This window comes from Globicephala melas, chromosome 2 (genome assembly GCF_963455315.2).
Source record: "Globicephala melas chromosome 2, mGloMel1.2, whole genome shotgun sequence".
In the NCBI taxonomy this organism is placed as follows: domain Eukaryota; kingdom Metazoa; phylum Chordata; class Mammalia; order Artiodactyla; family Delphinidae; genus Globicephala; species Globicephala melas.
In genome coordinates this window covers 81,168,975-81,193,456 of record NC_083315.2, presented here as the reverse complement: position 1 = coordinate 81,193,456, position 24,482 = coordinate 81,168,975, and the positions used below count along the sequence as shown (strand labels likewise).

The following is a 24,482-nucleotide window of genomic DNA, read 5'->3' as shown; positions in this document are numbered from 1 at the left end:
ATATTGGAGAGAAAAATAAGTTTGGAACAGTAATTGTATAATATTTTTAAAAAAATCATGACAGAACATTTGCTTGTTTCACTTTTTAGTCTCAGCTCTTTGCAAAAGATGATGCCAGAAATAGTATTAACATAGGCAGGCACTTTTGTTTAGCCTACAAATATATTTAAAGGCCATAGCCAGCAACTGTTTTATTTAGTAATTTTTAATTGGTTTATTTTGTTTCATTAATTGGTTATTATTATTATGGGTGTTCAAGATTTGTCATATGAGAACAGTTTACAATGTGGATCTCAAAACAAACGATTATGAAAATATTAACCAAGAACCATTTTTTTTTCAGACCTAGAAATAGAGGTGGCATAGGGCCATGTTCAGCTCTTCAGAAAAAATAGGTATGGAACAACAACAACAAAAATTATTAAATACTAACTGAAATTAACACAGAGGTCATCCCTTAGGGCATCTTTTGTCCTTATCTGCTTACAGCCAATCTGTGAACAAGTCCTTTTGGCTTTGCTTCTGAAATATGTCACATGTTTTTTCCCACTTCTGTCTTCACAGCTACAACTTCAAGCAAAGCCACCATTGTTTTTCACCTAGATTGCTGCTGTTAGCAGAGTCCTAGGCTGAGAGAGTTGCGAGAGACCTTTAGATCTTGGCTTAAAAGTCACCTTTCAGAACAGTATCTGAACCACTTAAAGTAACTTTCCCAACCCTCACTTCTCCTATAGTATTGTCCTGGGTTTTTCCTTATCATATTTATTGCTATCTGTTATTACCTTGGTTTTTTGTTCATTGTTTTTTGTCTTTCCACCACCTTTAAACTGGAGCAAGGAACTTGTCTGTCTTGTATACTTCTTATGCCTATTGTCTGGAACAAGTCAATTCCTGGTACAGAAGATGTTCAAAAATATTTGTTGAATGGCCAGTAAATATATTGGAAAACAAATAATCACCTGGGAATCTTGTGACAGAAAGAAGTTTCTGATCTGGCGGGTCAGGTTGGTTCAGTACCCAGGGGTCCTAGGAGAAGCCAGTGAGGAAAAGACACGCAGTCTTAAGCCCAGCACATCTGAAGAGTAAGGCTTGGTATCTCCCAAGGAGGAAATTCATTTCTACTCAAAAGAAAGTCAAATCATCATCAGGGGCATGTATTTAATTTCAGAGGTCTGGTGACTGATAATCAGATATTTTTCTTTAGTTTTAACTAGGGAAGATTAGACAGCAGAGAACTCTTAGCCAAAATGGTTTGACACTGAGTGAAGAAAAGATGAACAATGCAGAGGCTGTAAAGGATTAGCAGAAGTATCAAGGACTGATTATCAGTGCCTTTTTAGTTGTGATAAGGGAAATAGAGTGAGGGAGCAAGAGAGATACTAGATACCTGGGGCAGGTAGAGGGAACTACCAAAAAAGGGAAAGGAGAGACTGATATATGATCCAATTAAATCAAGTTTGGCTTAACTATGTATAACCATGTACTGCACCTGTTGATGGCAACCCAGTAAGAAATGAGATCTAGGAGAGAATCTCTCTTCCTCAGGGGGCTTACAGTGTCCAGCAAGAGAGACAGAAGATGACCTAATTCACTGTCATTGTTGGTTTGACATGAGATAGAGGTTGTCTTTAGGAGTAGCTGGCCAGCCATCCTTGGGATAGGATTTCATGTGATGGTCCTCAGCTTTGCTTTTGCAGAGACCTGATTTCAATCCACCAATAGGTGCCTAATTTCTTAAAAAGTGACCCGTACTAACCACACTCATAAAAGACTGGTGCATAAGTCAAAACATCAGTTTATTAATCTACAGTGAGGAAGACTACATGAATAGCCAAGTTTTAATTAGAAGATTACTTGGTGTGAGCATGGAGAGGAACAAGGGGAATTGAGTGATGTAAATGTCGAATGACATCAGGCATTGGCCATCTGATGCTTCTTCAGATGGGACATATAACTGCAGTGGGAACCAGCCAATCACATCTGCTGGTCAGGATATCATGCCTCCTTTGTGCTTCATGAACATGGCCAAATCTTGCTTAATGAATCCCATCTTCTTATATCTGCCTGCTTACTGCCTTCTTTCCATGGTTATGTTACCATCATTCTATAGTCATTTGTTCTATCTACTTTTTTGGGAAACATTCTCTTGTTGTATGTTGATCTTATCAGTTGAAGATACTAATCTTTCCTGGGGGTCCGATCAAACAGGAGAGCAGGGAAAATTTCAGGGAAGATATGTATGACATTTTAGCTAGGCCTTGAAGAATATGTAGGGGTTTGAGGACAGAGGTAAATGAGAAAGAGTGCATGCATTGTGGAGAGAGGGAATGAAATAAGCAAATGGCCTAGAGACCTAAAACTTTGGGGCCTATTTGGCCTATAGACTATATGATGGTGAGCAGCCTGAGATAATATTATAATAGAAAGCTAGCTGGGACCTGGTTGTGAACTACATATATCATGCTGAGGAATTTGGACTTTATCTTGTAGGTCAGGGCTTGGCAAACTTTTTCTTTGAAGGGCCAGATAGTAAATACTTTAGGCTTTACAGACCATATGGGTCTGTGTTGCATTTATTCAACTTTGCCATTGTAGCACAAGAGCAGCCATGGACAATACGTAAGTGAGTGAATGGCACTATGTTCCGTTAAAACGTCATTTACAGCCATAGGCAGCAGGCCGAGTTTGGCCCACTGACACTGTACTTTGCCTAACCCCACTGAAGGTACTATGAGTCTATTTTAGATTTTTGAACTAGAGGACAACATGATCACATGTGTGCATTTAAGAGAGAACAGATAAGAGTCTGAACTCTGAGCCTGCCCTGTTGAAATAGTGATGAAATGGGGGTTAACACCTCATATTTTGAGAGAATGTAACTTTGAATCACGTAATTCCAGTTTTTTTCTTAATAGTCAGTGTCAAGACCTTACTCTATAAAAAAATGTGAAACTGAAGGCAAATAAGTGGAGATTGGTTAAATAGAGAAGTACTTCTCTTAAAAAATTGTTGTGGATCCTAGTGTTAATTGATTTTCATGAAAACTAAATTGGCATCGATGGGAATATGGTACTGACTGCTTCAGTACAAGTTCTCTCTGAGTTCACTGTGCCTCTCTGACCATCTACCATGTGCAGGTAAAGCTCTTCTACTGTTTTTCTTTTTTGTACAGATTTTTAAACATTTTATTTATTTATTTTTGGCCGCATCGGGTCTTAGTTACAGCACACGGGATCCTCGTTGCAGTATGCTGTATCTTTCGTTGCAGCGTGCGGGCTTCTCTCTAGTGGCATGCTGGTTTTTCTCTCTCTAGTTGTGGCGCGTGGGCTCCAGAGTGCGTGGGCTCTGTAGTTGAGGCATGTGGGCTCTGTAGTTAAGGCGCATGGGCTCAGTAGTTGCAGCGCATGGGCTTAGTTGCTCGGCAGCATGTGGGATCTTAGTTCCCTGACCAGGGATTGAACCTGTGTCCCCTGCATTGGAAGACGGATTCTTGACCAGCGGGGAAGTCCCCTTCTACTATTTTTCTATGTTTGAATCTCAGAGAAACCTTTGGTTACGTAGTGCTGTGTCTCCATTTTGTGCAAGTGCATCATTTAGGTATTAAGACTGCCTCTGTATTAGTTTAGAACAATTAAGGCAGTTCTACCTGGTGCTGATGCAATGATAAATATAAATGTAAATATGGCATCTGAAATCTCACAACAGTGCTTCATTTAAAGTGATCCCAAAGATCTAGAATACAGCTATTTAAAAAGTATCTAAATAGAAAGCTAAAATTTAAAACATCTGTGAAATGAGATGGCTGAGAATCCACCTGGAAATTAACAGGGTCCTGAAAGTCTTGTGTGAAAAATAAGGAGGATTCTAGAGACTAGTAATACATGAAAAGGAAGTTGGTTAATGGAATGAAAGCTTTTGGCCCAGAATACTCCAGGAGTTTCCTTATGTTCCTCGGTATTGCCTCCGCTAACTGAAATCCCGTGAAGCAGTGACAGAGTGAAAAGGAAAGCATACCACGGCAACAGTTCCCATAGACTCTGGGGACTATTTTAACAAAGTTCTTCAGCCAGTGGGTAGGACAGGATAGACTGCCGCAAGAATGTGAGGCCTAGTTGTCAGAATTTACAAATTTATGAAGTCAGTTCCTCTAGAGCAGTGCCTCTCAAAGCCTAGTTCCTGACCGGCTGTATCAGCACCACCTGGCAGCTGGTTAAAAATGCAGATTTTCAGCCCTACCCTATACACCTATTCAATCAGGAAACGGGGTGGGGCTCACGGGTGGTGTCCTAACAAGCCCTCCAGGGGGTTCTGATTCAGTCTAAAACATGAAAACCACTGCTCTAAAAAGTGAGTTAAGGATGGAGAATTAAACAGTCTGATCATACCAGAATTTCAAGTTAGAAGATTTTCTACATCTGCCTGAAAGTTTACCTAACTTATCTGGCAAAACTAACTTTTGCTTATATACAACCTTTAGAAAAAAAAAAAGACTGAGAATATTATGCTTAAAAAAATCTATTCCTGTGCTGTGTAGATTATGAAGTGTATTTTTATGAAATGTATTTTACATTAGCTTGGAGATGAAAAAAAGTTCTTGTAGACCCAGTGTAGATTTAAGATAACTTTTGTAGCACACTGGTTGAAACCATTCAGAATTTGTTCCCCTTCCAAGATACAGATGGCAGAGGACAAGCAAGAGAGGACATGTTATCCATGGGACAGAAAGCAGAGCAAAGCACGGCTTCCAGAGCTTCCCTTCTTAAGGAGTTCTGAGCTTCTCTTGCTAATACTTGGCACAGTGTCAGCACACAGATAATCCTCAGTAAAGGATGAGAGTTGAGAGAGAAGGTACAATCAAGTTAGAGACTCTGAGCATGTGAACACTTGTGGTGAGTTTTGAGCAGCATTAAATAGGATGAGCAGCAGTTGTTTGCTTTTTACTGAAGCAGTATTGAAGCTTCTGGGAAACTCTGGTATAGTACCTGGAAGTTCTTGGCAAGATCTCATAATCCGAACTTGAAGGAAATGCCTTTCCATTGCTTTGAAAAGGAAAAAAAACAAGCCAAAGAAGTAAATTCCTTAAATAATTAAATGAAAATAATTAAATGATATGTTTCTCCCTGGAAATACCTTAATAAACTAATGAGTTAAAAGAAAATGGAAGAGATTTTTAACATATAACTGACAAGATTAGTATCCAGAATATAGTAAAGAGCATCTATTTTTTTTTAAAGATAATATAAAAATGGGCAAAGAGGGCTTCCCTGGTGGTGCAGTGGTTAAGAATCCGCCTGCCAGTGCAGGGGACACAGGATCGACCCCTGGACCGGGAATATCCCACATGCCGCAGAGCAACGAGCCCATGCGCCACAACTACTGAGCCTGCGCTCTAGAGCCTGGGAGCCACAGCTACTGAGCCCTCCTGCCACAACTACCGAAGCTCATGTGCCTGGAGCCTGTGCTCTGCAACAAGAGAAGCCACTGCAATGAGAAGACCGCGCACCTCAACAAAGAATAGCCCCCCACTCGCTGCAATGAAGACCCGACGCAGCCAAAAATAAATAAACTAAATAAATTTATTAAAAAAAAAACGGACAAAGATTCTTCACAGACTAAGGAATACCACTATGTCTAAGTGACTAAGGCCAAGAACGTATGAAAAGATACTCAACCTCATCATAACTCAGCAAAATGCAAATTAAAACCACAATGAAATATCATTTCACATCCACCAGAATGGGCAAAAAAACCCCACAACAACTGATAATATCAACAATCAGCAAGGATGAACAACATGAAATTGTCATGCATTGAATCTTCTAGGAATGTGAATTGGTACAACCACTTTGAAAATCGTTTGACGTTACCTAGTAAACTTGAGTAATACCATACCCTTTTCCCAGCAATTCCATTCCTAGGTTTGGACAACTTGGAGAAACTCTTGCACATGTATACCAGGAAATAGGTAACAGCAGAAAAGTAGAGAAGGAAAGACTACAAGTAATTCAGATGTTCATTTATATAACAGTATATGATATAGAAATGAAAATGAAAGAAGTTCAGCTCTAAGCATGAACTCAAAGCAATGCTGAGTGTAAAAACCAAGTCACAGGATACATACTGTGTGAGTCCATATATATATATATATATATATGTGCAAAAATAGCAAAACTAAAACTGTTTAAAGATATGTACATTTAAGGTAAAACTGTAAAGAAAGTAAGGGAATGATTAATTCAGAATTCAGTACAATGGCTACTTCTTTGGAGGGAAGAGATGCAACTGGAAAGGGGAACGTGAGAGTACAAAGTAATGTTTTCTTTCTGAGGCTGGGTGGTGTGTTCATGGTGTTCATTTTATTGATCTTTAAGCAATACTGTAAACATGCTTTGTGTGACAGATTTTACTTTGGAATAAGGAGCCATCTCTTGGAGTAACCTGTTTAGTCACTCTAAGGACTATCATGTTCCAAACCTATAGACCCTGGGTGGCATATAACATTGCCTTTGCCCCTAACACCTCATTCCTATCATATTGCCCATTATAATACCTTATTAATAGGATGACTGTTGAATTTATGGCCCAAACTGGAACACTTGAGAGTAAAGTGAGGGGATGCTCAAAATAATATGTATTTCTTTGAAATGTTTATTGAACAAGAAGTTGGTTTTATTCTGTGTTACAAACCTCAAAAATAAATTATATTAAACTACATTAAAAACTTTTTGGATTGATTGTCCAAACATTAAAAAATAGTGAAAACTAAATAATTACTCATGGTACCTATTCATGTACTTTTATCAATTTCTTACCCTTATCTGTCTCAAATACCATATCATTGGTATTTTAATAAAGGGAGTATTTTTTCAAAATGTTCTATTTATTTTTTCTCCTAAAATTGCCTGCCACCTTCTTTATTTTATTTTTTTTAAGTGAATTATTTATGTATGTATGTATGTATGTTTGCATGGGGTCCTCATTTTTGTGCACGGACTTTCTCTAGTTGTGGCAAGTGGGGGCTACTCTTCATCGCAGTGCGCGGGCTTCTCATTGCGGTGGCTTCTCTTGTTGTGGAGCATGGGCTCTAGGTGCGTGGGCCTCAGTAGTTGTGGCGCATGGGCTCAGTAGTTGTGGCTCATGGGCTTAGTTGCTCAGTGGCATGTGGGATCTTCCTGGACCAGGGCTCGAACCTGTGTTCCCTGGATTGGAAGGCATATTCTTAAACCACTGCACCACCAGGGAAGTCCTGTGCCACCTTCTTTAAAATTGCATTTTACGGTTAATATATTTGAAAGTGCTGGTACCTTCTATTGAATCTTCTCCTCAGACTGTATTATTTTTAATTGAGAAAATTCACTCTCAGGATACTTGGTAAGCTTCTTGTCTTAAAGTTGGAAATACAAAGGATGTTTACCAAACTTAGTAATGACAACAATGATAATTATGTGTTCAAAAAAGCGAAAAAAACCAGGGTAACTGCTCAACCAATGAAGTGCCAGTAGAACAGGTGTAAGCCAGACCTGTCTTGGGCAATTACACAAAATGCCTGCAATTTAACATCTGCATAAGCACAGGTCTGATAATTTGCTTGTTATTGGTCCCAGATGCTTGCTAGCTGACAGACCCCTGTGGTGAACCTTCCTGTCTTCATAGGAGATGAAAACACATAAAAGGGTCCATAAAATGTTACTAGTTTGAGGAGGAAAATGTATTAGTTAAAATATTAAGTTGGGAAAACTTGGGAGAAGGGAGTAGAAAGTATATCCAAACTTTGAAGTGCTGGGCGTTTTACAGCCAAGAAAAATTTAGCCAAATCAGGAAGTCTAAGGATTATTTCTTATTCACATAGGAACATTTTATGAGGCAAATGATCTACATATATGGCTAGCATTTATAGAAATACTTCATTTTTACTTCATGCTTTTTGCAGTACTTATTTTAAGTATTTTTTTTTTCCTATAGAATAGTCCTGCTATATCTGGAAAGATACTGCTTTTTGAGTCGCTTCATAGCTGTTTGGGAGGGATGAACATGGTGAGGAAATGGTGAAGATCCTTTCCTACCACCAGACCCTCCTGACCAATCTTGCCAGTCAGTGGATTGACATATCCCAGCATGGTTTTGAGTATTTTGCTGAAACCTTTTCAGAATGCTATGTTTTTTTCCTTTAAAAATGCCTTTTCCTAATAAGAATGCTAGTATGTGTTCGTTAGAATACATCGAATATTTCATATTTAAAAAATCAGTGCACTTTCTTCAGAATTTTCTTTTATTTCAACTTGTAACCTAGATTACTTTGCCAAATAAATGTATTGTTTTCATAATGCAACAAAATATAAATTAGAAGAAAAAATGCAAAATTTTTTTTAAATGAACCTTTTCAAAAAATGTTTTTTCCAATGGCCATTCCTCCCATGGAGAGTATATTAATATCTCCCCTATATTAATATTGAGTCAGAAAATAATGTTCTAAGCAATTTATAGGAAAACAAGCATGCCTCAAACATACTGTGCTTAAACAAAGTATTCTGGTACTGGTAGCAATCATTTGAAAGCAATTGATGGAAAAAATTATATTTTGGTACATAGTTCTTCCCCCCTAAAACTCAGTTATCAGGAATCTAAATTCTGTCAAATAGCTGTTTTAATGGATTTCAATTTTCTTCTCTCCTCCCCCTCTTTTTTCCCAGTGTGGCTTTTTGTTTTTGTTTGGTTGCTTTTTGTCAACAAAAGACAAAAGGTAAAGACATTGAATGATTCATAGGCAAGGGTAGTGTGTGATACGTAGTCAAAGAATATATGACACATGGAAATTACATTTCATTTAACCTAAAATAGATCTAACTAGGTGGGGATGACTTAATATTTTAAATGTTTTTGTTTCTTCTCTCCATAGCTTTAAGAAAAAAAATAAGAAGTCACTTCCGACTGTACTGAATAGCAAAAATTAAGTGACTGCAAACCATGGCACTATCGTTCCGGAAGGACTTAGAAAAGTACAAGGATGTTGATGAAGATGAACTCCTTGGGAATCTATCAGAAATAGAACTGAAACAACTGGAAACTGTGCTGGATGATCTTGACCCTGAGGTAGGTGCTAGGCAATAAAGAGAAATGAAATAATTTTTCAAACCCTTTGATACTAAGTAGCTGCCTTTGAACAGTTAGCTTTTCCATGACTTTTCCCTGACACTGCTGTCCCCCTCCTCCTCTTTATCCAAATGAACTTCTGGCCTCCTTTCCAGTACCCCCACTTCTGCCTGGTATCTCTAATGACATGACTGTTCTAAACTGTTTTCTCCAACATTTTTATTTTCAAACATCTCCTGAAATTTTCTTCCCTTTAAGAAATCTTTTCTCTCTGGGCTGGGAAGAATGTTTTTGGTAAAATGCAGCAGATGATTAGCTCTTTGACATACGCCAGCCTATATGCCTCTTCAGGGCTTCTGTACCAGGATGGCTGCAGTGTAGAGAGTGTCTCTAGAGGGTCCTTCATGACCTTAAATCTAATTATTACCTTTCTGAAAGATGCTGACCAAATTGGATCAAAGTGTCTAGTTATTGGTAGAATAGATCTAAGCAGACTCTGGGCAATACTGCAATCCATGTAGAGCAGACCTGAATATATGTATATATGTTTTATTTTGCAATATGGCTGTTGCTGACCTTATGCATTACATAAGGCTAAGGTGGAGACCCTTGACCCTGGAATTGTTAACCCCTGGTATGTTTGGAGCGGTTGTTGTGGCAGGGCGTGTGCGGCTGGGAGGCAGTCAGGGGAGAACACTAAGGTTGTGGCTGCTTGATCTGAAGGTAATGGCTATTTGCTAGGCTGCTTTTCTTTACCACATTTTATTATGACAAGACATTGACTTTAAAAAAAAAAAAAGACATTGACTTTTAGTGCCTTTTAAGGACTGTGGTAAGAGTTTGTTTTATGAAAGTGTTCTTGTCACTACCACACATTTATTTCCTGCTAGAAGGTTTTCTAATTTATATTGAGAATTATACTCCTTTTCTCAGCATTACTTTAGCACTTGGGTAATGTGTCAGTACCACTGATCAAATCCCTTAACCATAATGGTTACTATAAGGAAGATTTTTCAGTGCACCTGAGTCTGTGGGGTAACTCAGAATAACAGTGCTGTTTTGCATGTCACAGTGGTATCTGCTCCAGGCAATTCAGCCTATCAGACCTATTTGAATCAAATGGTAGGAGCATAAGAGTTCATCTGGTCCAGGGTTTCTCAGCCCTGGCGCTGTTGACATTTGGGGCTGGATAATTCTTTGCTGTGGGGCTGCCCTGTACATTGTAGGGTGTTTTGCAGCATCCCTGGCCTCTACTCACAACATACTAATAGAATACCCTCCTGATTTAAAATGTACCTGGTCTGGTGAGGTACCATACATGGAAAGTTCCTTGAAAGAAGAGTTTATTACTTTCAGTTCCCAACAGCAGGAGGCGCACCAAGCCACGCAGGGCCACATGGGGGAGCAGCTGGCTTGGTCAGGAGGTAGGAGTGAGGTGCAAGTGTGGCCCAGAACTTTTCTTGTGGTTTCCAAGGGAAGGAATAGGTGAGGCAGGGTGGGCAGATTTGAGCAAGTTTAGAATTGGATAGTTTGAATAATTTCAGTGGCTCTGGGCTACAGGAGTGGTCTCTAGTTGTCCAGTTCCTGGCCCTGGGCAGTTTAGGGCAGGGGAAGTATTGGCTTGGTGTGTGAAAGATGAAAGAGGTGGTCAGGGGTGTGGGCTCTGGATTGGCTGGTTTTCATATGAGAGGCACATGGCAGGGGCTGGGGGGGAGTTGTTTGCTATCCCTAGGAATTAGTTAGCCCTGGGAGGGGCAGTCTTTCCAGAATTAGCAAGGCCCCCAAGATGTCAAAGCATCATAAAATACAGAAAATTTAAAAAGTGATTAATATGCCCTCCCCCCAACTGTGACAATCAAAAATGTTTCGGGGTGTTGCCAATTGTCCCCTGGGGGATGAAAACACCCCCTGTTGAGAAACATTGATATAGCGCTTGCCCTCTGTTTCACAGATGGAAAACAAAAGTTAGGTGACTTGCCTCAGTTATTACAATTAGGGAAAGAACTGAGACTAGATCCTTTACTACCTGATTGATCCCTGGCCGAGTCTAGTGGTCTTTCTGTTAAACTACAGTGAATCCCCTTTAACTCGTGCTTTATTCTATAGGTCTAAAAGCTGATGGCTTATATTTTCTTATTTGGAAATCCATGGCCTGCTTCTTGTATGGGGAGGCTTGGGTTCTAACTTCTGGATGTATTTTGCAGACTCCCCAACCCTAGTTGTAACGTCCCTAACCTCAGATACTGTTAGTTGAGACTAGAAGAACAGTGATGTTTACTGACAGCTTGCCACTCGTTGGGTGAAGTTTTTGGAAAGTGTTTCAGTAAAGGACCAGGGGAGACAAGAGGGCCAGGGTAGCAGCAGCTACTTCAACCAGAGGAACACACTGTACCTTCCAAAGTCTCAGAAGGTAGATAAGAGAAGAGCAGATGAAGTTTGTATATGGTGCTATTTTGTTGTATTTTGGAGGGCTATTTTACTTTCCTTACTCTGCATTCAATATATTTATTTGTTAACTTAACTGTGTTTTCTCAAAACTTCTGTCTCAAAAAGACAGCCAGCCAGCTTAGGCAAAAGGTATTTTTTCATTTCTAAGACTGGGAATAAATTATTACAACAAAATTCCACTGCAAGGGAGAAGCATGTAATTTTCAGTGGCAGTCATTTTAATGAGATTTTTTATCTATTTGTTAAGTAATTATGATCCATTAACTTTCTTGATTAAAGTGTGCTTCTAATAAAGCTTAGCTCATAGCCTCCAAAGCCAGTTAGCTCTCATTTATTTTGTGGTCAAAGACTGTTTTTAAGGGCCAGGATTCCAGCTAACATATCATTTAAAACCTGTATGTTTGACATGGGCTTGAACAGGCAGGTGGTATAATGCAACTCCATTGCTTCCACCATGAAGTAGCAGTATGTATACATGTGCCTTATTGATGGTGAAGGAAAGTAACTTATATTAATTTGCCTTAACGAGCATTTTTCTTTAAAAGTATTCTCAAATCTTTATTCAATAAGTATTGGGGTGGGGGGCAACCTATAGATCTCAGGTACTATGCTAGGCTTAGGGATATGTGAGTGATCAAAACAAATGTGGTCTTTGCCCTCCTGATGTATAGTCTGGTAGGAGTGTGAGGAATTAGACATTAATCAAATAATCGTGCCATATATAAGAGCATATAATGGGAGGTCAGGAAAAGCTTTCCCTGGGGGAATGGAGCTGCAGTCTGAAAAATGAGTTGCAAAAAAGGATGGACAGAGCATTCCAGGGAAAGAAGTATATGGCAAGTACAAGGGAGGAACAAGGGCTGATGTGGTTAGAATGGGAGGGTGTGTGAGATGAGGCTAGGATAACCTTAGGGGGTGGGAGTGAAGGTTGAAGAGTATCAGCAACTGATCCAAGGAGACCAGTTGGGAGGCTAATGTAATAGTCCATCCCAGCTTGGATCATAGTGTAGACCAAAGTAATGGTATTGGAGATGGAGAAAAGTTAGACAGTTTTTAGGAAGTAAAAATGGATAGGACTTGATGGTTTGTTGAGAATGGATTCTTCATGTACAAGTCTTGTCTTGATTTCAAAGTCTGAGGGTAGAAATCTTGTGTTTCTTTTTTATATTCCTATAGACAATTTTGTGTTGTAGAAGCATTTTTGGTGAATGGTTAGGAAAAACCTCTTTTGTATTTCATCTTGATAGGTGAGCTTTCTGTGTTATGCATACAGCATTACATGAGGAAAACACAAAGGCGAATTTTATGAAAATTATTGTGGATTTCAGCAAATGGCCAAAGTTGAAGTGCCATATTTTCTAGTTATAAAATGTGTATTTCTCATTATCATTATCCATACAAGATCCCTCTTTGTAATGAAAAATGATCTTATAACACCTAGGAGATTCAGCATCCTTGCCAATATTGTGAGGTGTTGTAGAACAGAGTTGGCCCTTTTGTGTAACTTTTCTGGCCGCCTCCCATTTTCAAAGCAAAGAATACTTGGGAATTGTGAGACAAGGTAGTATCACGATACTCTTCGGTTTTTGACAAGCAAAAAGATGCAGCTCACATTGTTTAGTCACCGCTTGTTATTCCTGGGCTTAGTGAAAATACAGAGTAGGGACTAAAAGAGACAACTTTAGTCCATTGCCTCTCACCCCTCCCCCACTCTCAGTTACTCCATGCACTCAAAAAGGCTGTACCTAGGTGGAAACCTAGGGATATAACTCTTGCCGTGAGAGTCTCTGAGTGTCTTGAGTAGCAATGACGGTGGTTGCTGCAGATACGTCCTAGTGCTGATATATACACACATACATACACACAGAAATTGAACCTTTGCATTTAAACACAAACAAGTAAACATTAGTATCCTGATAGCCTACTGTATGATGTACATGTTTTTCTTCTGAGAAAGTCTTTATGATGAAATAGCAGACATTATGAAGGACTATGATGTATATAGTCATTTAACATTCTTTTGCAGTGGAATTATTTTCTATGTATACATATATGCTGAGCTGTTATTAAGCATTACAAACTATTTTTCATTACTGTCCCAGGATACTTAAAAAGTAAAGGGTGTTTCCTGCTAGTAGAATACTTTCTGAAGAAAAGGTGAATGTGCCTATTTTAATAATAATGTAAGTGAATTCTACCTAATTTTAAAAAACTTTGTTTGGAACACTTTTATGTTGCTGCCCTAAAACCCTGTAATGAAGTCTTTAATGCCTACATCCCATTCTAGTCTATAAATCTTTCTTAGATGGTAACATCTGGACGTATATAGCATTATGATTCTTGCTGGTCATAATGGCCGATTCATTCTCTTTGGCAGAATGCCCTTCTGCCTGCAGGGTTCCGGCAGAAGAACCAGACATCAAAGTCTGCCACAGGGCCATTTGATAGAGAACACCTCCTTTCATATCTGGAGAAGGAAGCTTTGGAGCATAAGGACAGGGAAGACTATGTGCCTTACACTGGAGAAAAAAAAGGTAAGCACGAATTTTGAAGTCATTATTTGACAGCACTTGATTTTTCTTCTTACAGGTAGGACTGGAGAAAATATTTTTAAAGGTGCATCGTTGATAGCCTCAAAGATATGATACTGTTGACTTTAAAAATTATTAGGGGACTTTCCTGGTGGCGCAGTGGTTAAGAATCCTCCTGCCAATGCAGGGGACATGGGTTCGAGCCCTGGTCTGGGAAGATCCCACATGCTGCGGAGCAACTAAGCCTGTGTGCCACTACTACTGAGCCTGCACTTTAGAACCCACGAACCACAGCTACTGAAGCCCGCATGCCTAGAGCCCGTGCTCCAAAACAAGAGAAGCCACTGCAATGAGAAGCCCATGTACTGCAGCGAAGAGTAGCTCCCGCTCGCCACAACTAGAGAAAGCAAGTGCACAGCAACGGAGGCCCAACACAGCCAAAAATAAATAAATAAAATAATTATTAGGTAATTTGGGCACTTCCTTTACATTCACGTACTTGGCCAATAAGTTCCTTGTTAATGATCTGTTAGTGGGGTTTTATTACACAGTGATTTTTAGTTCTCTTTAGAATTCTTTAGTTCTCAACTGTAACAAATATTAAAAGTGTACTGAGGTAAAATTTTAAATGTACTACTGTATTACAAAATGCAGTGATGTCAAAGTGCCACTCAATTCTAACTCCTGTCTTTAAAGTGGAATGCCATAAAAGAATTCAGGACATATTTTCAAAGACTCTTACCCTACAGCCTTCCTTATTAATTGTGATTCATAACCATTATAATTATAATTGTCAGTGCTTCATAATCATTACTTTCAGGAAATTCTTCTAGTCCAAGTCCTTCCCATTGCAGATTTTTTTTTAAATTTATTTTATTTATTTATTTTGGCTGTGTTGTGTCTTCATTGCTGTACTCAGGCTTTCTCTAGTTGTGGTGAACAGGGGGCTACCCTTCGTTGCAGTGTGTGGGCTTCTCATTGTGGTGGCTTCTCTTGTTGCAGAGCACGGGCTCTAGGTGTGTGGGCTCAGTAGTTGTGGCTTGCAGGCTCTAGAGCTCAGGCTCAGTAGTTGTGGCAGACGGGCTTAGTTGCTCCGCAGCATGTGGGATCTTCCCGGACCAGGGATCGAACCTGTGTCCCCTGATTTGGCAGGCGGATTATTAACCACTGTGCCACCAGGGAAGCCCCCCATTGCAGATTTTGACCTTAGCTAGCCTCAGTGGAGAAGGAGTACAGCTATAATTTTAAAAGCTGTCTATATAATAACATTTAACATGAAGTAGGTTAAATTTCTCAGCTTTCAATACAGGTTGGCCTAAGAAGCCAGATTCTGCTTGCACTCCTATTTAAAATGCTGTGCATGGAACACTGGGGAATGGTGGCAGCAGTAGAGTTGATCTTCAGCTCTTCCAGGCACTGGTTTTACATCTGAATCCTTAGTAGGCCAGGCGGAGAGAATGGTTAGAGCATAGTGCTTTTTCCTAGTAAGGCTTTAGCTTTTTATTTGGGAAGGAAGCCCTTCTGGCCACAACTCTGTTACATGGCTATCCCTTAGTTGCAGGGGAAGGTGGAAATTCATTTTAGTATTCCCACCTCTGTAATAGACGACGGTTGTGAATGGCTTTTGAGTAGGTATTCCACAAGGTCTGTCCATGCCTTTTCAAAATTATCATCCCTAACCCCTCTGCTCTTTTTATCGACCCCACTTCCCCTTATCTCTTGTTGAGAATCACTACCTTAGATACTTGTATTAGTCAGGGTTCTCCAGAGAAATAGAACCCAAAGGGTGTGTGTGTGTGTGTGTGTGTGTGTGTGTGTGTGTGTGTGTGTGTGTGTGTAGAGAGAGACAGATTTATTTATTCATTCATTTGTTCATTCCTTTTTGTAATAATTGAGGTATAGTTGATGTACAGTTTATGAGTTTCAGGTATACAACACAGTGATTCACATTTTTAAAGGTTATACTTCATTTAGTTATTATAAAATATTAGCTATATTCCCTGTGCTGTACAGTATATCCTTGTACCCTATTTATTTTTAAATATGTATTTATTTAGGCTGCGCCAGGTCTTAGTTGCGGCACACAGGATCTTTAGTTACAGCATGTGGACTCTTAGTTCCGGCATGCATGTGGGATCTAGTTCCCCGACCAGGGATCAAACCCAGGCCCCTTGCATTGGGAGCTCGGGGTCTTACCCACTGGACCACCAGGGAAGTCCCTATCCTATTTATTTTATACATAGTGGTTTGTACCTCTTAATACCCTATCCCTATTTTGCCCCCGCCCCCTTTCCTCTCCCCCTGGTAACCACTAGTTTGTTTTCTATATCTGTGAGTCTATTTCTTTTTTGTTGTATTCACCAGTTTGTTTTATTTTTTAGATTCCACATATAAGTGATAACATGCAGTATTTGTCTTTCTCTGTCTGACTTATTTCACTAAGCATAATACCATCCAAGTCCATCCATGTTGTTGCAAATGGCAAAATTTCATTCTTTTTAATGGCTGAGTACTATTCCATTGTACATACATACCACATCTTCTTTATCCGTTCATCCGTTGTTGGACACTTAGGTTGCTTCCATATCTTGGCTATTGTAAATAATGCTGCCATGAACATTGGGTTCATGTACCTTTTTGAATTAGCGTTTTTGTTTTCTTCAGATGTATACACAAGACTGGAATTGCTGGATCATATGGTAGTTCTATTTTTAGTTTTTTGAGGAACCTCCATACTGTTCTCCACAGTGGCTGCACCAATTTACATTCCCACCAAGGGTTCGTTTTCTCCACGTCCTCACCAACTTTTGTTATTTGTGGGGTTTTTTGATGATAGCCGTTCTGACAGGTGTGAGGTGATATCTCATTGTGGTTTTAATTTGCGTTTCTCTGGTGATTATGACGTTGAGCACCTTTTTGTGTGCCTCTTGGCCGTCTCTTTGGAAAAATATCTCTTTAGGTCTTCTGCCCATTTTTTAATCAGGTTGTTAGTTTTTTTGATGTTGTGTTTTATGAGCTGTTTATATATTTTGGGTATTAACCACTTATCAATCATATCATTTGCAAGTATTTTTTCCCATTCAGTAGGTTGTCTTGGTTTCCTTTGCTGTGCAAAAAGCTTTTAAATTTAATTACATCCCGTTTGTTTATTTTTGCTTTTCTTTTGCCTTAGGTGACAGATCCAAAAAAATACTAAGATTTATGTCAAAGAGTGTTCTGCCTATGTTTTCTTCTAGGAGTTTTATGGTTTCAGGTCTTACATTTAGGTCTTTAATCCATTTTGAGTTTATTTTTGTATATGGTGTTAGAGAATGTTCTAATTTCATTCTTTTACATGTAGCTGTCCAGTTTTCTCAGCACCACTTATTGAAGAGACTGTCTTTTCTCTATTGTATATTCTTGCCCCCTTTGTCATAGATGAGTTGACCATAGGTGCATGGGTTTATTTATGGGCCCTCTATGTGTCATGTTCCTCAGGCCAAGCCTTAAAAGCCATGTTACAGTATTGTAGACATGAAGAAGGGCAAGTTTACCTTCAACAACTGGAGAACTTTGGTTGCAGAGCTCTGTTTTGAAATACAGCTAAAAGACGGCTCTTGACTTCTTAAAGCCACCCTGGAGCTCAGTCTTAAATTGGTTGGCCTTGGTTATTCGTAGTCACTAATATGCCTTCCTTTCTTTGGGTCTCATCCCCAAGATTTTGATCACATTCCAGAAGACCCTCAGAATAATTCATGTACATCGTATTAACATACCTTCCAATCAAGCTAAATGTGAATCCCCTCCTTAGCTCTGAGAATTCAGAAGCTTGTTTTTTTAAGCTGCTGCTCCAATGACCCTTTACCTGAACACCTGGGTTGAGTACCAGGTTTCTCACTTAATGGCTTATTTCACAGGAGATAGACTTTCAGATGGAGGATGCCTTCCCAGACAGAAGAGTTTCTCCTGGTTCTTCTTAAAACAGTTTGCAAACCTGTTAAGAAATAAAAGCATTTTCCTTTTTTGGTGTGCTCAGACTAGTTAGAATCTGTAAAATGTGCCATTGTTCTCTAAACTAAATCATTTTTCATACTAAGATGACTGGTTTCAGAGTTCAGTCCCCAATGGCAGTATTAGTTTTCTGTACCAGGGAATGTTATAGCGATTCACTCAGTTCCTTGAACTCCTTCCAAGTTATATGCCAGAATCTCATAGGGATCTCTCATTGTAAATTATTTTTAAAGATGACTACTCAATTCTCTTTTAAAAGAAAAATTGGGAACCACTAAAAGGAATAGTTATCCAACTACTTTCTTATATTCTGAGACTGAATGATGATTAATTATACTTGTTATTTTTTAACTTAAAGACACACTCCTTCCGGAGCTAAAATTATACAGAACTGGTATGACAAAAGGGAATACCCATAAAACTGAAAATTGGACATTTCATGATTTTTCTTTTTGACCATGAACAAAAACTACACACTCATGCCAAATTTCATCTTTCTAGATCATCTCTGACTGCCTCGAAAAGGCACTTGAGGGTTGTTATTATAGAGATATATTAGTAATTTCATTTTGTGATTTGTGAAATGGTTGTTTATAATTGTACATTTTACAGAATTAAAAGCATATGTCAACATCTGAGAAGGAGGAATTCATCCTAATTAGGTGAAATTCAAGGCATTATGTCTTCGATGCATTTTGGGAACATTTTGTCCTACAGTAATAAATGTTCTCCTTTTAATAACTGTAATTTTGTTGACAGCAAAAAAGAAGGTATTAGGCAGCTAATAAGGCACAGCTGAGAAAAGATATATTAAGGATTGTTTTTAAGTGCATTGTTTACAGTAGAATCCACAATATACATCTGTTAAGTTCATCTAAATCTAACAAGCTCATGGTAGGAATGGTATCATGGTATCAAGTAATCTTGGTAGAGATTAATGGAAATGTCTTTGCTATGAGCCTACTGTGTTCAAAATGTTGAGAAACTAAGTGTTTAAGAAAATTAAAACAATAAGATAATTGCAATATAATGTTCCTTTTGCTTGAAGATATAATATTAAAATGTTGGGAAGCTTTTTACCCTTTTCTCCTTGAAATGTTGCAGAAGATGTAACTGAGGCATAGACCAAGGGTGAAGGAGAGTATTTATCCAGCTCTTTCTCATTCCTGAGAATGGTGAAAATGCAGAGTTCTGACTGGTTATTATTTCTCATCATATTTTTACATATCTTGAATATTCTGTCTCCAGGATAGATAAGGCTCAGAGCCTTGCCATGGATTTGACACTTAGAGAAATAATTGGGCCCAGTTTTTAATACTTCTTACTGACTCTCATTTTGCTTTGCTTTGCCAGGAGTCTTCCTCCCCACGTCTAACATCACACTTTACCCTTACCTAGCCTAAGACTTTTTTTCCCCTCATTGTCCCTTATTTCATAGACTAGAGCCTGCTGTACCTTGTACACTCTCTCCTATGCACCACCAAAGAACCCCTCCCTTCGAGCCACTGACACTCCTAGGTTGGGCTCCTCCCCTCCTTGAAGAGCATGCCTGTGCTCCCAGTTGGCCCTTGGGGTAGAGCCACCTATTCTTTCTGGTGGTTTCCTTTCCCCTCCTGGATAAAGGAATGCCCTTGGGTTTTCTTCCCAAGAATCTCCTATGCCCTGCTCTGCTTAACTAAAGGTGAATTTAACCAGATTGCCTTAAAGTAAGGGTTCTCATATACTTTCTAGATTATTTATTCACAGTTCCCTTAGCCTTCCAGAAAACTTACTATAGTCACTCTTCTGAAAGATGCTTCCCTCATCTTTCTGAGTACATGATTTCTTTTTGGAGGAAAGGCAGACTTGATTCCTTAAACCAGAAGGATCATAGTTATAAACTGCCTAAATCAGCAGGATTATGTAACTGCGAGTGTGCAGTTGGTTTCCACTACATTCAAGATAAAGACTGGATCTATTTTTGTACTCAAATTTCATAAATTCTAAATGTCCTTTATATACCTCTAAAAAGTGGTCTTATCAGGCACTGATACGCAGACTGGGCTATTTAAATTAGTCATGCAGATGCAGGCATCTCCTTTGGAGACTAGTCACTGTATCTTTTGAATGATTCACTCACTACTCCTTTGGGGTGGGGAGTTAGCCTGATGGATTGTTCATGTTTTATGGGAAACTTTCCCTGCATAAACATACCCACTCTGGATATTCCTGTCCCTCCAACATGTCTGTATATAATTTGCATACCACAGAAGTTTGATTTTAATTGTTCGACAATCATACACTGTGAGGCTCTGTTATTAGGGTTTTTATTTTTTAATAGATCTTTATTGGAGTATAATTGCCTCACAATACCGTGATAGTTTCTGTTGCACAACAAAGCGAATAAGCCATATGCATACACATGTCCCCATGTGTGCTTCCTGGACTTGGGTGACTATTTCCATTCCCATGTTAGGGAAGTTTTCAACTATAATCTCTTCAAATATTTTCTCAGACCCTTTCTTTTTCTCTTCTTCTTCTGGGACCCCTATAATTCGAATGTTGGTGCATTTAGTGTTGTCCCAGAGGTCTCTGAGATTGTCTTCAATTCTTCTCATTCTTTTTTCTTTATTCTGCTCCTAGGCAGTTATTTCCACCATTTTGTCTTCCAGCTCACTTATTTGTTCTTCTGCCTCCGTTATTCGGTTATTGATTCCTTCTAGTGTATTTTTCATTTCAGTTATGGTGTTGTCCATCTGTTTGTTTGTTCTTTAGTTCTTCTGGATCTTTGTTAAACATTTCTTGTATTTTCTCAATCCATGCTTCCATTCTATTTCCGAGATTCTGGATCATCTTTACTATCATTACTCTGAATTCTTTTTCAGGTAGATTGCCTAGTTCCTCTTCATTTGTTTGGTATTGTAGGTTTTTACCTTGCTCCTTCATCCGTGACATATTTTCTTGCCATCTTTTTTTTTTTTTTTTTTTTTAATGAATGGGATTATGTTCCTGTTTTACTGGTTGTTTGGCCTGAGGCTTCCAACACTGGAGTTTGTAGGCTATTGGGTAGAGCTGGGTCTTGGTGCTGAGAGAGGAAGTCTGTGAGATCTCACTCCGATGAATATTCCCTGGAGTCTGAAGGTGTCTGTTAGTCCAGTGGTTCAGACTCAGAGCTCCCACCGCAGGAGCTTCCACCCGACCCCGTGCTAGCAAATCAAGATCCTGCAAGCCGCATGGGGTGCCGAAAAAAAAAAGAACAATAACAACAAAAAAAAATTAGACTAGGAAACTAACAGATATGTTAGAAAGGATGTAAAAATAAAAATATAGATGAATCAACAAGTGGAAGGTACATCAGTACCACAATAGTAAAAAAAGAGGAGGACGGAAAAGAAAAATAATAATAAGAGGAGCGGGGGAAGGCCTTGGCTGTGGAGAGCAGGGCCTAAGCAAGGGCGAGGTTTGGGTGGTGGGCAGGGCCAATGCTCAGGACCCACAGCACTGGAAAAGGCCCTGGGGGCTGTGTGGGGTGGGGCTTAGGCTCAAGGAACTGAAGGGTCCCAGTCTCAGAGGGCAGGGGACCTCACCTGGGAGTGCAGCAGGCTTCCTGGGCTCGAGTGGGTGGGGCAAATGCCCTCCTCTCCTCTCCTGCTCCTCCGGTCTGGGGTGTGGGAGGGCCCCTCCCACCTGCGTCTCCTGATCTCCCTGGCCTCCCTCCTATGCCCCCAGGACCCATGTGGCCTGGAGGGGGCTTTGAAAAGGTGGGGAACCGGCTTGGGAGCTCAGCAGGCTCCCTGGCTCCAGTGGTGCAGGCGATCACCCTCCACTCCTCTCCCGCTCTTCCCAGAGAGTCCCTCCCACCTGCCTCTCCTGATCTCTCCAGCTTCAGGGTTGCCGATCTTGTCTGGCCTCTACTTCTCCTCCCCCCTAAGTCCCACTACATCCTACTGGTTCACTCTGGGGTTCCTCCCATCTCCTTGGGGGTTAGAGTCCTCCATCAGCGGCCGGCACATGCCCTAGTTGTGGGGAGACGCTAACTCCTTGTCCTCCCACACCACCATCTTGACTCCTCCCCCCATGTTTTTTCTTTTTAGTTGATTTAAGCTTGTATATCCTCTTGATGCATTGCCTATTTTATCATTATGGAATGACCTTCTTTATCCCTGGTAATATTCTTTGCTCTGAAATCTACTTTGTCTGATATTAATATAACCGATCTTGCTTTCTTCAGATTAGTGTTAACATAGTATATCTTTTCTATTTGTCCCGTCAGTTCTTTGTTCTCTTTCCAACTTTTTGTTTGTTTGTTTCATATCTTCCATGTCTCTATATAACATTTTGAACATACGGAATATAATTATAATAACTGTTTTAATATCCTTACCTGCTGATTTTATCATCTGTCATTGCTAAGTCAGTTTTGATATATTGATTTTTTTTTTTTCTCTTCCTTATGGGTCGAATTTCCCTGCTTCTTTGCGTGCTGGTAATTTTTTTATTGGATACCAGACATTATGAATTTTAACTTTTTGGATGCTGGATATTTTGATACCCCTATAAATAGTCTTGAGTTTCATTCTGAGACAAGATTAAGTTATATGGAAACAATTTGGTCATTTGATCCTTTAGGGTCTTGCTTTTCAGATTTGTTAGGTGGGACTGCAGCAGTTCGGTCTAGGGCTCATTATTTCTCCACTACTGAGGCAAGACTCTCCTGAGTTCTCTACCCAGTGCCCTGTGAATTATGAGGTTTTCCAGTCTGGCTGGTGGGAGCACGTTCTATTCCCAGGCCTGCACGAGCCTGTGCACTGTTATTTCTGATTTTTTCAGATGGTTTTTTTCCTTCGCCCAAGGTAGTTTCATCATACACATGTGCTGCTCTGCTGAACGCTAAAAGGCAGCCCTCTGCAGGTCTCCAGAGTGCACTGTTTAACTCTGTCCTCTCTGGCACTCTGTTCTATAAACGCTGGCTGCCCTTGTCTTTCTGGACCTCAGCTGTGTCTCTTTGGTTCAGGTAGTTCCCCAGGCTCTGCCTGGGTTCTGTTCTCTGTGCTGCAGCCTGGGCAGTTTTCTCCAGGCAGTAACCTGGGCAGTCATGGAGCTCACCTTGTTTCTCATCTCTCAGGAATCACTGTTCTTTTTTGCCTGATGATCAGTGTCTTGTAAACTTTCTTATATTTTGTCCATTTTGGGGTTGTTTCAGTCATGGGTAAATCCTGACCCTATTACTCCATCTTGGCCAGAAGTGGAAGTCTCCAGAATCATATACAATAGATATCCTGTTTCCCCAACTAGAGTATAAGCTCCTCAAAGTAAAGAATCTCATATTTCATTTTCCTTATGTTATCTTTCTAGCTCATTATCTAGTATATACAGGCTCACTAAACATTTGTTGAATAAAGAAGCATTTTTTGGTGATCATATTGTAGTATTGAGCAGGTGTCATGTGTGCTGTTGGGTCAAACCAAAAATGCCTTTCCAGTATCTGCCCCCTCATCCTTTGGGTGGGTTGATTTGAGGTTTGTGCTCTTCCTGTCAAAAGGATATCCCAAAGCCCCCTGTGGAGATTATAGTGGCCTAGTTCCCTTAAATCTTTTCTGGAACAAGGTAGCTTATAAACATACACATAGTAAAATTAGCTAGCGCCTTTCACCTCTGTAGAAATGAAATAACTAAGAGACTGCTCTGTTTCTAGTTATTGTACTTTTTTTTTTTTTTTTTTGTGGTACGCAGGCCTCTCACTGTTGTGGCCTCTCCCGTTGTGGAGCACAGGCTCTGGACACGCAGGCTCGGTGGCCATGGCTCACGGGCCTAGCCGCTCCACGGCATGTGGGATCTTCCCGGACCAGGGCACAAACCCGTGTCCCCTGCATCGGCAGGTGGACTCTCAACCACTGCGTCACCAGGGAAGCCCCTAGTTATTGTACATTTTATATACTTAGCAAGGATGGGACCATGACTAAGATGATTCTTAACCTTGTGGTAGCTGTAACTTGATATCAGAGCAAAAGAGATGAAGACTTGTGAAGAAAGGTCCTGGCAATAAAATTGTTAACATGGTTCATACTATCTTACTTATTTTAGAACAATAACAAGGATCTTGGCAAGATATTCCTTTTTTTTTTCTCCTCTTGGCACAAACACAGGTTTGGATAAATGCCATGCATTTAAGCTACCATTATATGAATTCTTATCTTGGTTTATTCTATTTCCTTAGCTGCCATTTTGTAGTTACAGAAACATTACTGAACTCTTTCAACATTCTTAGCAACCAAGAGTCATAGCCCTGTTTTTGTTTTGTTTCATTTGGGGGTGGCAAGCATATCTTTTCATACTTGTCTGAGAGATTTTTTTCTGATCTTATCATTGCTTATTTTCATATTTTGCTACACTGTAAAGAACTGTAATTTCAGTTTTTAAAAAATCCAGTTTTAGATGTTGCTT

General features: G+C 39.7%; 1 protein-coding gene across 2 annotated transcripts in view; it reads left to right on the top strand.

The window, feature by feature from the left end:
• Nucleotides 1-24,482, top strand: part of TMOD3 (tropomodulin 3) — an 84,852-nt gene that overhangs the window by 30,227 nt on the left and 30,143 nt on the right. The window contains exons 2-4 of one of the 2 annotated variants that reach the window (XM_030850342.3): nt 344-395; nt 8,897-9,090; nt 13,916-14,072. In XM_030850342.3, coding sequence (XP_030706202.1) covers nt 8,965-9,090; nt 13,916-14,072 — 283 coding nt within the window. In that variant the 5' untranslated portion in view covers nt 344-395; nt 8,897-8,964. The remainder of the gene's footprint in view (nt 1-343; nt 396-8,896; nt 9,091-13,915; nt 14,073-24,482) is intronic. The other variant, XM_030850341.3, reaches the window with a different exon arrangement.